We start from the raw sequence: 17532 nt of genomic DNA, 5'->3' as shown, positions 1-17532 counted from the left end.
CAGCTGAACGCTCTCAGAACAACTCAAAACTGCCACTTCAAAACAACATATTTTAAAAAATTGCTTACAATGAGACTTGAATTTCTTGTATAGGGAGTTTCGCTGATTCAGATCAAGGCCATAAGACAGTAAAGCGAAGCAATAAATGGACCTTGTTCATGCGAGAAAAATGCAAGCAAGAGCAAATTTCTGTGCAAATCATTATTGAGTTGAACGCAATGATTTTACACAAGAAAGCGTTTTTGAACGATTTACACAATAGTTCTGCACATGAATGAGGCCTGATGTTTTTCAGATTTGAATAGACAGAACAAGCTTCTTCTCGTACACAAGCAGTGTCTGAAAAGCATCTGAAAAGATTTGCATTATTAATAGAACTGACTCAAAAACACGCTGATGAACAGCATTCAACTAAACTGTCATTTTTTTTAAACTGTCATTAACAGTTTACTGATAATAATGTTAGAATTTAATCATATTATAAATGCATATAAATATATTGCTACAAAAAAGACAATATATAGTGCTGTGCAGCCGTCGCCACACAGAGTCGAATGAATAAACAAATCATTTAATTGCCGCATCCAAACTGATTCACTAATTTAATTTGACTTCCCAGTTCTTCAAATGAGAGACAGGATAATTTTGGAGAGCTGCTTATTAATTATTGCTTCTACTTGCTAAATTGTAAAGCTGTGAGCGCAAAACAACATGACACAAACAATCAGTTTCCCACTCGTTACTGAAAAAGCTGCTTTCAACTATTGTCATGCTACTGAAAAGATAACAAAATACAAGACATATTTTACGTTCACACCTTTTAATGTCTGGAGATCGTTGCTTCATCTGGATATTAAACCAAGAGCTTTCATATTCAACACACACAGTCTTAAAGGGTAGCCATGGTTGTGATGATCATACAGAATGGCTGATACAGCCATTAATAAGTAAAATTCAGAACAGTTTACTGGTTTGTACTTAACAATATACGTCAATAAAATACTCAAAACTGGGTTGTGTGATGTAAACATTGTCCTGCATCACTTATACGATGAAGAATTCACATATATATGTACCTACAAAGCATATTTGAAATAGATTTATATATATATATACACACATGTATGCATACATTTACAATAATACACCAAAAATAGTTCGTCACTCAGATTAGCTGGTTAGCAAAGCACATGGGCCGAATTTAAAAAGGGGTTTTGAAGACATCATCATCATTCAGGTGGCAAATAAACAGTTAAACCGGGCAACTTGCATTTACAATGGCATGACAATGTCTGTTTGACACAAATATTAGAAGTGGGAGAAAAATTTATCTACAAAATTAAAATATACAAAAGTATATTTTCATACTTCTGACATTTTAGACATCTCATCTAATAGAGTGCTGCAAATGTATTTTGTAGGCCAACCTGGAAGTTAGCAACACCTATGTTCACTCAACAAAAGCCCAACTGGTTTTTGGATTACTGTAGAAAATAAGGTCTGTGACCAACAAAAGTTTGTGATTCTTACGTGTTTCGTTCATCATGAAAATCTTCACAAATGAACAACTCACCAGAAGTAAAAAGGTAAATAAACTACACAAAGATCACAGGATTTCAGCGCTACCAACGTTACACTTCCAATAACACTTTAGCCTTTCTTTAAAAACATTTTCCCTGAAAGTTTAAGTTAGAATAGATTGTAAGAGTGCCATTATAAACACAATGAGGCTGTGAAAGCGACAAGCGAATATATGAGTATACCTGCTCAGCGCGATGACGTTTAATGTCCCTGACAACATCTATAGACCTATTTATCCACTTAGCAACTGCCTTTTTCAAGACAAGTAAAAGCACTGAATAAAAATCACAAGGGGTTTTACTGATGCATTTTATACGTTAGAATAAAATGTGAAAATATCTTGAGTTTGTGTTTAACCAAGCATTAAATAAAAAAACATTGACTTCAGGACGATGGAAACTGAAGTGCTAAAATGTTAACTCATTTCCAGGATTTGGCCTACAAAAATATGCCATCCCTGCAGCACTGTATTGAGATGGAACATGCACTTGTAGCCACTGAGGAAGTGCACTATAACTGACAGGAAGCCACGTCCCTTTCTGTGAGGTGTCCGTCTTCCTAGAGTCCCGTGAGAAAAGCTGGCATTAAAAGTCTCTGTTGGTGGTGTTGTTGGGGTTAAAGTCTCCTCAGATTGTGCTCTTCCTGACAGGAGCCCCGTTTGAGACTCATGTCGTCCAGGGCTATTTCGCCTTTACGGCCTCTCCGCCGCTCGCCCTTCACAACCACCTGTAATGATATAAATCACAAATCACCGATGCTGGTTTCCAGCTGACCTGCTTTCAAATGGTGATGTGAGTGTTGACACTTACGCTTTCTAGCCCATTGCCCCAAATGGTAATCTGCGTCGACCTCCAGCCGTTTCCTCCCGTTCGACCCCAGACGGCGGGACTGTGCTGCCGTCCCTTCTGGACGAACACCTGCAGCATGCCCACGTGGTGCCCTGCCATGTTGTGTCTGAAGGCCAGGCAGAGGTTCCCCTCGTTCCAGGGTGTGGTCAGGGGGAGGATCAGCTGAGCGCCACGCCCACCTCGCTTCTCTCCGCCCTCTGAGATCGTCAGGTACCGCCCACCTTTTAATGGCATGATAAGGTTAATACAGGTTGATATATTAAAACAACATCTCCATAAAATTCATGATTCAAAAATGCATGATATTTGAAAAAAAGGGAAAAAAATAGTACCTTGAAGATGTTTAAAACAACTTTTTAATGATTAAAAGCTGTATTTGAAATTTTAATACTTTATACCAAATATTTACCGAACTTGACCTTTTTAGATTCATCAAATGAAATGTGAAACATGAATACAAAGATAGCATGGCACCTGCATCACTTTTTAATTAATTTTTCTTTTTATCATCTGAGACTTCTTCGTTTGTCATTGATCCAAAAACATTTTATGAAAAAAATAAATAACAGAGAAAAATGGTCTGTACCTGAAGGATCTGCTGTTGTCTCCCAGTGAAGGTCTCCTTCTCTGTGCTGGATCCATGCACAGAGACCGTGGTCAAAAGAGCAGCTCAGATGTCCAGTTTCTGTGGAATATCACACAATGGCTCAAAAATTTACAAGAATTAAATACAATTTTAGAAATTACTTTGAAATGAAACAACAAAATTATTATGAAATTGGGATAAACAATATTCATAATTTTGTCAATATGAACATTCACAGTTAGTGTGGGACATTAACTTTTTTTCCAGCAGCGGACAAGGATTGTGCACCTTTCAGAATTGAATTGAATAAATAAGGCACCAAACAATTGTAGAATTGTCATTTTAATGAGGAATTGACATGAAATCAAATTTAAAGATTTGCATAAGAATGTTGTTAATAAAGCTCAAAGCATTTTTTATTTTCAGTTTAAATTACTCAAACGGTAGAATGTATGTTACACAAAATATGGGGTATTTCCAGAAACATTAGATATTAATAATTCATAATAATGTTTAAAATGGGACTTCTACAACTTTTTGTTGAATTTTCATTACATTTAATTAATTTTACTTTAACACTTCACAATAACTATAATTAACTAATGCGTTTGAAGATTTTTCATGTTAACATACCCACGTTTTAAGGACATTTATTGTAAAGTGTTACCAAATATTCAAACTTACCACAAATCATTGTATTTATTTATTTAATTGCTTGTTTGTTCATTTATTCATTCATTCATTCTGAAAGCAATGTACACTCTCAGAAAAAAAAAAAGTTCAAAAGTTGTCACTGGGGCAGTGTGTTTTCTAATATACTTTTGTACATGCTTTACCCCTAAAGGGTGCATATTAGCACATATTAGCATATTTCCTTTTGAAAGGAGATGTCCCAGTTTTTTAGCTGGCATTTTGGCAAAAGTCTGTTAGTTTGGAGGAATATATCTTCAGAATTGAAGTAATTCATAAATATAAAAGAAATAAATACACACAGACAAAAATAATCTTGTGATATCAGAAATCTATGAAAATAAATCAAATTTGTTTCCAATCAATGGCCTGTCTTTGACAGATATCATTTGCCCTCCTCACTGGTAGATAACAAAATAAAGCATGTGGCTGGTGGCAAGTGTTAATTTCACACCCTGTTTGCAAACAATCAAAATACTGGTTAAGGCTCTAAGCTGCTATTCCCAGCGTTACGGGATCAATTCAAGATGCCCATTAACTGAGATCCTATATTATCATCATGGCCCTGAGTAACACACTGAACAGATCGCTCCAGGGGAACTGCCCTTGCAAGCTGCGTAAGTGAAACTGCTAAATGAAAAGTAACTCAAAACTGTAGTATTCCTGAATTTCCCACAGGGTTCGGTGAAGCATGAGTATTTCATGAAGGCCAATGAAAGCTGTTCACCTCACACCACTGAGCCAATTCATCTGGAGTGACTTCGTAGTAAGTCAAGATGAATAACTACAAGATAATGTAATGAGGTAATTGCAAATATACACAGTACAGTACAGTATGTCTGTTTCTATATATCTACAGACTACAGCAATCATCAAACACTCTGAAAATCCATCTGCTGTTTCAGCCTAAATAAAAGCAGCCATCTCTTACCTGGGTCATCCTTCAGTTCTTCTTCTGTGTTGCCCAGTTCAATGTCTAAATCGATATCAAGCACATTGTTCTGCCCATGATTTCGTGGTACTAGAAGGGAGAAAATAAAACAAACAGTTAGACTATAGTGAGTAGTACATTGAGTATACAGTATAGTGAGTAGTTGATCTTTTAAAAATATTATGTAATGACATTTATTGTAATGTATTTTATTTATGCATTGATACATTTATATATACACTAGAACTAAATGGCATTGCTTAAGTGTTGTTGACTGCATCAAGACACTACAGTATATTGTGAATATAGCAATGGCTAAAGGCTTATACAGCCTCTTGTACGTTATGGCTTAGTTGAAACAAATAAATGTTGGGGACAAGACAATTATCCCCTCAATTCTTTAATCTATAACCAAAATACAGACTTAATGGAGGATTGGTGACAAGTGAGAGTGTGTACATCAAATATATGGCAGGATAACAGCTGGATGGAAGTCAGGTCTGTGATTAGTCTATTGATTTCAATTATCCCTCAAGTCTTTGCTTGTGAAAGCACTATGTGCAGCCCGTCCTCGAACCTAAGAACATGTAATAAACCAACTTCACCTTAGTGTCGTTTCCAAACACTGCAGGTGTCCATGTTGGGGCTGTTCAACTTTGACATGCTTGTTATGGTTTGTAATTGAACAAGGAGATATAATTATACTTCATCCCTAGGAGTCTATTTGCTTTATTTCCCCACTGTTATTTTCAGAGGCATCATTATTTATTAGGCCTATTTGAGCCCTCGAAGGCAGTGCAGGGTAACTGATTTATGTCCTGAGGCAGGGCCGACTGGGAATGCAATCTCTCTAGGTGTGTCTTTTGTTTTCATTAGGTGCTGTCATCTGGATAGGAGGCTTTGGGGTGCAATTTGCTTCCCTGAAAAATCTGCCTTGTGGGAAACCCAGGAGATGCCCAAAAAAAGCTTATGAACATGAAAGGAACAACATAGTCCTTTGGGTCTGGAAATGGTTTTCTTGGACAGATCCAAAGGCCTTCATGGCTCAGTCCCAAATGATGCACTCAGCGGTTCTCCTCTGAATTCACACATTAGTTACAAAACAGCACACGACTGTTGCGTAGACTAGTGCGAGCTCAGCAAAGAGTGCATTGAGGCGGTACTGGAGAGCATGTTTCTGAATCATAAAATGATATGGCACACCTTAAAGCTAGGGCTTTAAAGCAAGTCAGTTCACTTGGTGGCTATCTTGGAAACTCCCATAGCAGCTGTTTTCTAGCTCCAATCGATCTGAACATGGAAAGATGCCTGAAATCTCTAGACAGCAAATGTTTGTTTCAATATCTTATAAAACTGGTCAATTTACCCTTCGCGGGGAGTTTGACTGACAAGTGATCATATTTCCAAATCTGCCATTTTTGTCCGACAAACAAACCAGACCGGAGAGTAGATAAACGTTGGTGGAATTGAACTTGAAAAATGCTGTGCATTGACATCTTTTGGTTGAAACAAGATACCTTCCGATTTTCATTCATGTTTATTTCTGGCTGTAAGAGGAAGAGATGCTCTGTTCACGTGATGTGTGGCGTGAGAGCGCCACGGCTTGTTGGACGTAGCAACAGTGACTAAGGGGGCGGGTCTTTGCGAAGAGTCAATTCAGGATCCAAAAACTTTCAGGCTGGTTCAACTAATGCAGGGGTGTCCGATCTTGCTCCTGGAGAGCCACTGTCCTGCAGAGTTTAGCTACTACCCTAATTTTACCTGAATCAAGGTCATCAGGCTCACTAGAATCTTCCAGGCAGGTATATTGGGACAAGTTGACTTTTAAGAACATTGGCCCTCAAGGACCAGAATTGGACACCTCTGGTTTATTTTCAATTCTAATTAAAGACCTGAACCAGAAAATCAAGTTGTTTCAGATTACTAGAAACTTCGAGGAAAGTGTGTCAAAGCAGTTCAGATCAAACCTCTTCAGGACACTGGTCCACCAGGAGTGGGATTGGACACCCCTGTAGAGTACATGCACATTCTACAGTAAAGCTGCGGTCACATTTACCGGTGTTTGGCGAATTTGTGAAATTCAATCATTTCAATAGGAACCCAAGTGATCAGGAATTTTGTGTGAAGCCTAAAGATTTCCCCATGCAGAGTTAGTAAAGTGTTCTAGTTGGTCACACTGATTTGTCACGCTGACCTACAAAAAGCTGCTTGTTTTGAAATTAACTGCTGTGTCAGTCGCCCAAATTTCATTAATGTGAAACCACTTACTTATTATTCACAATCTGAATAATATTGAAGCAGATTTACTTACTGTGAACATCCCCTCTTTGTTTCTGGGTAATGTCTTTAATGCTGTTATCAACTGGCGTCACAAACGGGATGAAAGGTCTGCGTGTTGTGATAAAGGGAACCACTGCTGTAACCACCGGGGCTTTTGTGGTAGGCTGCTGATGGGGCAGGAGCTTAGGTTTGGCTGTCACCACCACAGGGGGTTTACGTGTCGGGATGAGAGGCCTACGGGTGGTGGTCGTTGGGACTCTCGCTGGAGGGGTGATTTTTTTGGTTGGAGGAGGTTTAGTGGTTGTTGTTGTTGTAGGTGAGATCCGTTTAGCCGTCACAGGTGGTCTGATTGTTGTGGTGGTCCTCTTCTGGTCTGAGCCTGGAATTTTATTGCCCCCTTTGTTGTTATTGTTGCTCGGCGTGGTCTTTCCTGGTCGTGGCGGGTCAATTATCACCTTTGGGATGGCTAAAAGGAGAACAAAGAGGATTCTTAATTTAATTTGAAGATAAGTTAGTCTCAACCAAGTTTTTCCCTCGTTGCATATAGGGTTAAACCTGGCATAGCTGGCATTCAGATGGTTTAACTTGTCATCAAGTTGGTCTCCAAGCCTGACCAGCTGAATAATGGCCAAAATGTACTTTTTTTATATTAAAAAAAATATAAATATATTTCATTTATTCAGAATATATATATAAAAAAGATATATATATATATATATATATATATATATATATATATATATATATATATATATTAAAATTAAAATTACATTTTAAATTATTTTATTTAAATAATTGTTTACATTTTGTTTACCGTAAGTTAAGCTAATAATACAACAATTAGACTAACCAGTTGAAAATACCCCCAAAAAAGGGCTGGTTTAAGTTGTTTTTCATTATTATTCACATATTTTTCAGGACCATTATTTAATTTATTTTTTCCCTTTTTCTTGTTGTATTTTTGCTGTTACTCTAGCTATGTAATTCATCAAAATTATGTCAAATAAAATTATAATCAAAGAAAAAGACCATTCATTTTAGATAAAAATAAAAAGGATGGTTTCAGCTCATGTATACAATAAATGCATGAAAGCCATCCATCACATTCGACGTGAATGCCAGAAGCGTAAACCTTTGTGCTTGTGTCGTCCTTAACACTAAGGGAATGAATGTGACAATGCTATCTCAGGTTTCCCAGGAGCTTTGATATGTGATTCCCAAAAAACAGTAATTCAACCCTTTCAGCACTTCTGAGTTAACCCTAACCCTAACACACAAACACACACACACACACACATACACACATACGTTTGTTTCTGTGAATTGTGGGGACTTTCCATAGACTTCTATTACTTTTATACTGACCAAACTATATTTTTTATCTCCTAACTCAACCCTAACCCTAAACCTACCCCTTACAGAAAACCTGTTTGCATCGTTACACTTTCAGATAAACATAATATTTTTTTTTTCCCAATGTCAAAAATTTCAGGTTTTACTATCCTTATGGGGACATTTGTGGGGACATTTCCCCACAATGCAGCACAAACAAGTACACACACACACACACACACACACACATGCTGTTTATTTGAACTTTCTATTAATCAAAGAATCCTGAAAAAAAAATTATCACGGTTTCCACAAAAATATTAAGCAGCGCAACTGTTTTGCTGATAATAATAAGAAATGTTTCTTGAGCAGCTAGTCAGCGTATTAGAATGATCATGTGACTTTAAATGGAAATTCAGTTTTGCCATCACAGAAATTAATTATATTTTACGTTAAATAGAAAACAGTTATTTTAAAATATATTTCACAATATTACTGTTTTTACTGTATTTTTAATTAAATACATACTCACTGCCTTGGTAAGCATAAGAGACAAGAAAAGAAATCTTACCATCTCCAAACCTTTAAACAGTAGTTCATATTTTTTTATATATATTTTCTATCCCTCATTCATTGTTATCTACACGAATATGCATTGTAACCGTTGATGGACTGTCCAGCTCAATTCATTCCAAAGATTTTTGTAATATTTTAGTCAGGACTCTGACGCCGCCACTCATGGACATTGTCCTTCCTGTCATTCAGCCACTATTCGCTCTGTTGGCATTGTGCTATGGGATGCTGTCACGCTGAAAGCTTAACAGTCTACCTATGTTCAACTTCCTGGCTGAGGCTGCGGCTTTTCATCAAGATTTTGCATCATCCATCTTCTTTTCTTTACTGACAAGTGCACCAAGCCAAGGAAAAGGGAAAAATGTCTACAAAAAGGACACATTTACCACAGTGCTGCAGCTGCAGGTGCACTGATGGTCTACGGAAAGACCCCACAGGTGAATAAGGTAAACATTTTAACTAAAAGATATCAACATACTTCCCCAGTTGATTAATCACAGTAAATTAAGACAATTGTATTTTTTATTACAAGCTTTCTAAAATGTTATGTTTAAATATGCAAATAATAGATTATCTACTGAAAAATGCACTAATTTGCATGAATTTCCTGGATAATGCCAGGTTCGAAATGATTGTTTTGTTGTTGACATTTTAGAGTTACAAATTTTTACAAAGGGGATTTTGGAGATCTCTTTTCATCATTTCATAAATCAGAAAATATGTCAACATCCAAGAATAAAATGTTATGTAACAACCTTCAGAAGAGAGACAGGAATAAAACTGGAAAGTATTACTTAATTGGAGATTTCTTGCTCAAAAATCAGTTTGAGACAATGCGTTTAATGATACGCATTATAATTGAAATGTACAGATGCAAATTGCAGTAAACACTTGAGTATGTATTTTGGATGGTTTCCTTCCTTTAGTCTGAAAGGAGCTGCAACATTAAGGAGGCAGTAATTTGCCACTAGATCATAAACTTTTTAAAAATGTCATTACTTTGTTGCTACTCTCTCATTGAAGCCAGATCAGTCTTTGGCACAGAAATGGCCTGTAGCTCCTTCAAAGTCCATCAATCTCCTGGCAGCATCTGTGATCAGCCATTTGCTTGGTTATCTCCTTTCGAGGGACGACCGTATGCCTTCCACCTCTTAATGATAACCTTGCCTCAGCTCTTGTGCTTGAAAGCCTTTATACTAATGACGCCTGACTTAAGCCTTTCCAAACCTTTATCTTGAAGTGCTTTTGAAAGCACCGTTCCACCTTATTTTACTTCATACAGCTGCTTTTAATCCAAATTAATCAAAATCACCGCAACTGAGAACAGATGGGGATCAATTAAATTGTTGCCTGAGCTGTAATGTGATTAGTTTATGCATGGAGTGTTTGTTTATCCAAATTAGATATTTTTATTGTTGTGATATTCATTTTATTCTCAGTTTGGATTTCTGTCAACTGTAGCATTGCAGATGTGCCATAAATAAAGGTTCCAAAAAAATATTTTTTTTTTCCTCAAAGAATCATTCAGTGATCAGTTCTTAAAAGAACTTTTTTTTCTTAGTCAGAAGAGCATTTTAATAACCTAAAGAACATTTTTTCTTCTATATGGAAGCTTTTGTGAAATGGAAAGATTTCATTGGTGTTCTTTATTGAATGATAGATGCCAATAAAAAAAATATTTTTAGTGTTGTGCTATAGTCATTCTTTGGTTTGCATACTCACGTTTGCAGTCGTAGCCCACACCTCTGTAGTCGTCCTTACACTTGCACTTGTATGAACCAGGTGTGTTATAGCAGGTGGCATATGGACTACACTGGTGTTGATTTGAAGAGCATTCATTCACATCTAAAAATAAATAAAAATAAAGCAGGAAGTCATTGGCTCTGTTCAAAAACCTAGTGAGCTACAATACCAAAATCAAAAGTTTGGAGATTTTTTAATGTTTCTCAATGGAGTCTCTTATGCTCACCAAGGCGGTATTTATCTGATCATAAATACAACAAAAAGTAAAATTTTGAGCTATTATTATGCCAGAGGAATTGCACTGCAAAAATACAAAATGGTATTTATTTTCAGAATTTCACAATAAAATTGTGAATATTTGAACACTTGCAAAAAAAGAAGCTTATTGTGATTCGTGCATGCCAGGTGCGTTTTTGTTCAGACATCAACTGAAATCAGCATAGACTAAAACATCATCCTTGGGATTTAACCAATAATGGTTATCAAAATGAAAATTGATTAAAATCAACAAGTCGATATTGTTATCCAGCTCTACTGTTGTAGTTTATGCACAGTGTGTGCATGAAATAGACACTAACCCAAGGAGAAGCGCTACTAACTGTAAACTTACTTAACTGTTTTTTTTTGTTTGTTTTTTTTACTTTTTTGCTATTTCAGACAAATATTTGCAGTTGTAAATAATTTGATGCATGACTACTTGGCATAGTACTAATTGTTTAAGAAAAGCTATTTTGAACATCTAAAACAAGATATATAACAATAACACACCATTACTGAATAAACATTTTTGGTGTCACTTCAATTCTCGCTATTAACAAACAATTACCTATGACTTTTGCCTCAAACTAATTTGCTGCTCATTAATAGTTAGTAAGGTAGTAAGGTAGTACAGGCAACTCACTAAGTTTTATGATCTTGTTATTTATTTATAAAACTCAAAAATGTGAAATGTTGTTTAAAACAATTGGCACTGTATTATTTAAAACCTGAACTTGGCACAAAACATCAGCTGTTGGCAGGAATGTGAGTAAAGTTTTTTTTTAGAGTTCTAGACAAAAGCAAAGCTTTGTGGATTTCAGAATCTTCCAATCAAAATATGACTTCTAATTCACATTGTTAGAAAGGTTTTTGGCTGTCAATGAACACACTGACAAACAAACCAAGCGCTCACCTGTGCACTGATATTTCCCGTTGATGTACTGCAGGTCGAAGCCATCATGGCACTTGCAGATGTAACTCCCAAATGTGTTGATGCACTTACGGAAACGTGGACAAACCGCTTGACCTGTGGCACATTCATCCACATCTGCAAAACAAACACACCGATCCATCGTTTCTCCACTCTTTTACAAGCTCTTTGGGTTTTTGGATCAAATTAGTGAATTAAAGTCTGGTTCTTGAGGTTTCAGTCAAATTCAAACTACATGATCTGTCAATGTCTATGTTGCATAATGCTGTCAGCATTTTGGAGATGCTGTCTGGCTCTCTGTACATTACTCTTTATATTAATATTTTGTGTTGGCATATGCTGCATTTACGGTTTAGCTAAATTGCGATATGCATCAAGCAGCGTGTGAACGCTCTGCAGGAGTGTGAGAGCAGCGTGCAGCAAACTCGACACTTGTGTGCATGTTGTGTGCAACACAAGCTGCCCTCCTTGGAGCAATAAAAGTCCTCTGCTGAAATACCTGAAGAGTTGAACACCTGTGCAGTGAAACATTAAGATGGTCAGTCTCTGATTGATGGTCCTCTTTTAAAAAACTCACTGTTTTCTGCACTCCCCTCCTCATAGCCTCCAGGAAAAAGGTAGGAAAAATGTAAAGAGTGGAGCTAGACATATGTGTGTGCAGAAGTGCCACAGGTTAACGGACTCAATTTGTGATTTAGTGAACTGTGTGGTTAAGATGTGAATATGGGCTTCTTAAAGAGGTTTATGTAAGATGTGGTCTCTGAGACTATGGCATGCCATTAATGCAGTCATTAACGAATACCGCAATGAAATTTCCAAGCACTTACAGCATAATTACCGGATCTAAAGACAGAAGCTCAGCTCTGTTGTCAAGGGCTATTGCGATCTTTAAGGTTTTGGAGCAAGAACGCAGCCGTGAATGAAAGCGATTGTTTTGTGTGATATAAACGTAATAGCAAAATTTTGTCATCTTCTCTGACAGCCACAACAAAAAAAGTCTAGATCATGTCACATATTAAAAAGATGACAAGAGCACAAAGAGATTGCACCCTCTTTTCTTTTGACTTAAAGGGGTCACATCATTTTTTATTCAATGTTTTTTTTTTTTTTTTTGTGAATTTACAGCTATGCACATTAACAGATGCTTTCATTCAAGGCGATTTCTGAATAGGCCTATACATTTTTATCAGTATCTTCGTTCCCTGGAAATGGTATTTCTAGCATCATATACTATATATATATTTTAATGTATCATTAAAAGCATTAAAAATAAAATATATATGAATTTAAATATTATTAATATATTATTAAGTCTTATATATTAATTTGTAGTTATGTATAATGATTATGTAAAAATACATAATAATATAATAATTATATTAAATCTACCATATATACATAAAGAAGTATATACATTTTACATATTGGCGGGAAGTCGTGGCCTAATGGTTAGAGAGTTGGACTCGTAATCCAAATGTTGCGGGTTCGAGTCTCGGGCCGGCAGGGATTGTAGGTGGGGGGAGTGAATGTCCAGCTCTCTCCACCCTCAATACCACGGCTGAGGTGAGACCCTTTAGCAAGGCACCGAACCCCCAACTGCTCCCTGGGTGCCGCAGCATAAATGGCTGCCCACTGCTCCGGGTGTGTGTTCACGGTGTGTGTGTGTTCACTGCTGTGTGTGTGTGTGTGTGCACGTTGGATGGGTTAAATGCAGAGCACGAATTCCGAGTATAGGTCACCATACTTGGCCGTATGTTGCGTTTATATATATATATATTTTTTTTTTAATATATGTTTTATCTACTATTTATACAGTTAAATGACACTTTTTATTGACAACTAATTTATGGGCAGTTTTAATGACTGATTTGCATAGATGATTCTTTTACCAACAAAATAAGAGTGAATTTTATTTATAAAGCTCAAGGAAACTCAGCTGCTGCAGAACCCATGAACACATACCCACACAGGTCCTGCCATCTGGAGCCAGCTGTAGACCTGGAGAAGGGCACTGGCAGCGAACTTCTCCTTTCATTACTTCACAGCCGTACTGGCAGTTGGCCATGCTGCATGTACGGACATCTGACAGAAACATACAGACAGCAGATTTAGCACTTACCATCCATTCAGTACAACCCAGAACCGCTTACTGTAAGTATAAAAGACATACATGAAAAGCAAAATGCACCTATAGGTGTTCCATAAGCAGCCAAGCAAATGAACATAGACCAAAGATGAATCACCATTAAATGGGGTGCAAGGCCACAGGTCAGACAAGGGAATATTTAGCTTCATAGCCTTGAAGGAAATGGGCAGTGAAGCAGATAACCTTGTGTTATTAGATTGTGCAGTGATCTATTAGCCCTGCGGAGAAACACCACTCCACATTCTCTACCGGTGTCGAGGGGGTCGTCACAGTGCAACCCATTTTCCACGAGACAGCGAGGTAAAAAACACTCCAGAGAAAAAGAGATGGAACATTGTTCTTGCTCATGCAGGAAAAACAAAAATAAAACTCAATTATTCCCTAAAGTCTTGAAGGAAACAAAATGAGAGGGAATGAGTGGAAGCATTATAAAATCTCTATATTCTTGTGTACCAAGTAATAGATCAATATATACTGGGCCAGGATGAAATCTCTAAAACAAAAATAAAATTAAAGTGCATTATAATGGAAGTCTGAACTGAGTTTTGTAAAGTTTTCCTAAAGGTTTGCAAGAGAAGGCAAACCATTTGAAAAATAATTTTTACTCCCACCACAATATCCCTTAAAGGGCTCCGTAGTTTTGAGTAAATGATGGTTAAAATAAATGTTTTTAATTAATGTTTGACATTTATTTTAAGCAACTTTTACTCAAAACTCACTTTAGACTGCCATTATAAAGACATTTTAATACTATTATTTTTAGATATTTCTAAAATAAAAAAATATATTATTATTAATTTATAATATAACAGATTAATATTTTCTAAATGTATTTTTATTAATTATTTTCTATTGTTCATATGTTTTATTTGTATGTTGTTGTTATTATTATTACAAATTAATGTTTTCTAAATGTATTTTTATTCATAATTATTTTTCATTTCAGAAGGAAGAACATGGTTTATTTTTATAATTCACTATTATTATTATTTTTTATTATAAAATAAATGAATATTTTCTACATTTATTTTTATTAATTACTTTTTATTGTAGGTGGAATACTATGCTTTATTTGTTGCAATTTATTATTATTATTATTATTGAGTTTATTAAAACAATTTTAAGAATGACAAAAAAATACCAATAAAAAATCAATTGAATTTACAAGTCAGCATATTTGACATTTCTATGGCATTGAGTGCTGAAGCCAATTTCAAAAGAGATTTTTTATTTAATGACAGTTATGAATAATTTTAGCCAGGACCGTAGACCCATTCAGACTCTTTATCAGACCAGCACCCAACCTTTCCAAGCTATCAGTGTACCACCCACATCACAGGAGCCGCTCCAAACTTTGATTAACTCTGATTCAGTGCTGTTTGCTGAAGTGTGAGCTGTGGGGAGGTGAGAAAATATTTATCAGAGAGTGGAATCTCCAGGCCTCTGGAAGCACATTTAGCACCGGACAAGCACAGGCACGGGCCACTTGCTGTAATGAGAATCGCTTAAGGCCAGCAATAAGACTTAGCCTTTACTGACAGGGTTGAAGTTCACAGCTTTCTCATATTTTTTTTGAGAGTCATCTGAAAACTCTCTGCAGGGCTGAGGGACGCCCTGAGCTCATAGAATGATTTGTGTAAGGGAGAAGAGACTATAAAAACACACACATTGGAAAAAATAAATCTATAAATTAAATAAAACCCAGGAGGGAAAATAGTGATTTTCATTTTACAGAGAAATTTTATGCATATTTGTAAAATGAAGTAAAATCAAACCAAATCTAAAAAATACTATTTGTAACAAAATCTTGTTGCTGTATGCATTGTGTGGTCTGATTATCTGATTTGTGTATGAGAAAAAAAAATCTGCAGCAAGCATAATTTTATGTTGTAAGCATTACATGTATTTTGCATTATCTAGTTATCTGATTCGTGCATAGGGGAAAAAATTAAAATAAAATTAAAACATTCAGGAAGACATTACTGCTCTTTGTTCTCTCCTCTAAATAAAACTGTACAAATAACCATTTTTCTTTTTAACAAGAATAGTTTTTTTCAACAGGGAAAAAAATGTAAATGTATCTATGAAAAATAAAATAAGTAGAATATATAAAAAATGTAGTATATAAAATTCAGAAGACAATACTGCTTTTTGTTCTCTTCTTCTCTAATGAATTTTTATGTTGTATGCACTTTACAATTTTTGCACTGTACAATTTTTCTTTGTAAAGGTGTTTTGGAAAAACATGCTGAAAAGCCCGTGGAAATCTAGCTTGTAGAAACAGTATACACACATTGCGGTTCTCCCTGCTGGGCACTATCATACGTTTCAAGCAGAGCGTTGAAGAGCTATTGAACGAGACGCGATTGACACAGCTGGACACCACGTGCAAAACAACGTGACGTGACTCACTTCCACAGCTCCCATCAGGCAGCAGCATGTAGCCGTTTAGGCAGTAGCATTTGTAGCTCCCGTATGTGTTCATGCACCTGTGTTTACACGGCCGAGGCTTGAGGCCACACTCGTTCAAGTCTGCAGACAGAAAAACAGAGAGGGGGAGGTTAGAACATCCTGGTGTGAGAGGGGAGGCCGAGCGGGACAGGAATTAGGCTTAAACCAGAGGTCAAATCTGAAAGGTCAATCCTTTCAAACCTGTGAGGCGGCGTCTGCGGGAAGAAGGTGAAGCCGCAGGCCACCGTGTCTGGACAGGCCCACCTCAGCGCCTCACTCTACACCACACAAACCTGACTTTAGCTTCCAATGCTCCGAGTCTGACTTTGGGTTTTGATACTGATGCACAGAAAGGGAACGGCTTCCTTCTGACAACTCTGCAAAGGTCAACTACGTACTCATTTCCAGACTTTGAATATTTAATAATATTCTACATTTGGAAGCTGTTGACCTATTTCTAGACTTTGAAAACTATCCTTACTACCATATAGTCACAACTTTACTCATATCCATCTTTAAAACGAAAAATCAGGACAATCAAAAATAGGGTGATAATTTAGATAAATCAATATAAAAATTAAAAAAGCAATTATCAATGACTTTGACATCAAATCTGTCATAATTTCTTTTGCAATTGCTAAAAGTGTTGTTTCTGTTAATTAACGCTAAAACATAAACTAAAATGATTAAAAATGGTTTTCATAAAAAATAAATATATCAAATGGAAATAAAAGTTTCTTTGGCAGCTAACTGACAAAATACTAAAAGCACTAAAATTACTAAAGTTAAAAATGAAATTAAAAAATGAAGCTAAAAAGAAATATCTAAAAGAAATCTAATAAAAATGAAGAAAAAATAACACTTTAACTAAAATTCAAATGAAAGAAGAAAATATAAAAATAAAAGAATAAATATAATTTATATTATTAACTAATAATAATAATAATAATACTGTGCTGAACTGAAAGGTTTGCAAAAATTGCAAAATTTTAGACATTTTATAATTAAGAATAATTAATGAATTTAACTAAAATTAAACTAAAAGCATAAAATATAACAATAAAAGAACATGTATATTATTACATAATTATAATAATAATTTGCTGAACTGAAAAGTTTCCAAAAATTGCTAAATTTTTGTCATTTTATAATTAAGAATAATTAATGAATTTAACTAAAATT

At 35.8% G+C, this 17532-nt stretch overlaps 1 protein-coding gene across 4 annotated transcripts in view; it reads right to left on the bottom strand.

Annotated features, from left to right (window-relative positions):
* Positions 1-806: 806 nt before the first annotated feature.
* LOC306873227 (nephronectin-like) overlaps positions 807-17532 on the bottom strand; it is a 68545-nt gene continuing 51819 nt past the window's right edge. For 2 of the 4 annotated variants that reach the window (XM_079422347.1, XM_079422348.1), the window contains 9 exons: positions 16312-16431; positions 13716-13835; positions 11736-11870; positions 10544-10666; positions 6948-7382; positions 4637-4726; positions 3016-3114; positions 2391-2650; positions 807-2307 (listed from right to left, as the gene is read on the bottom strand). In XM_079422347.1, the coding sequence (XP_079278473.1) occupies positions 2197-2307; positions 2391-2650; positions 3016-3114; positions 4637-4726; positions 6948-7382; positions 10544-10666; positions 11736-11870; positions 13716-13835; positions 16312-16431 (1493 nt within the window). In that variant the 3' untranslated portion in view covers positions 807-2196. The remainder of the gene's footprint in view (positions 2308-2390; positions 2651-3015; positions 3115-4636; positions 4727-6947; positions 7383-10543; positions 10667-11735; positions 11871-13715; positions 13836-16311; positions 16432-17532) is intronic. The other 2 variants (XM_079422349.1, XM_079422350.1) reach the window with 1 other exon arrangement.

This window comes from Barbus barbus (assembly GCF_936440315.1).
Source record: "Barbus barbus genome assembly, chromosome: 7".
Classification (NCBI taxonomy): Eukaryota; Metazoa; Chordata; class Actinopteri; order Cypriniformes; family Cyprinidae; genus Barbus; species Barbus barbus.
Note: the sequence above shows the minus strand (reverse complement) of the source record. Positions and strands in the feature narration are given on the sequence as shown.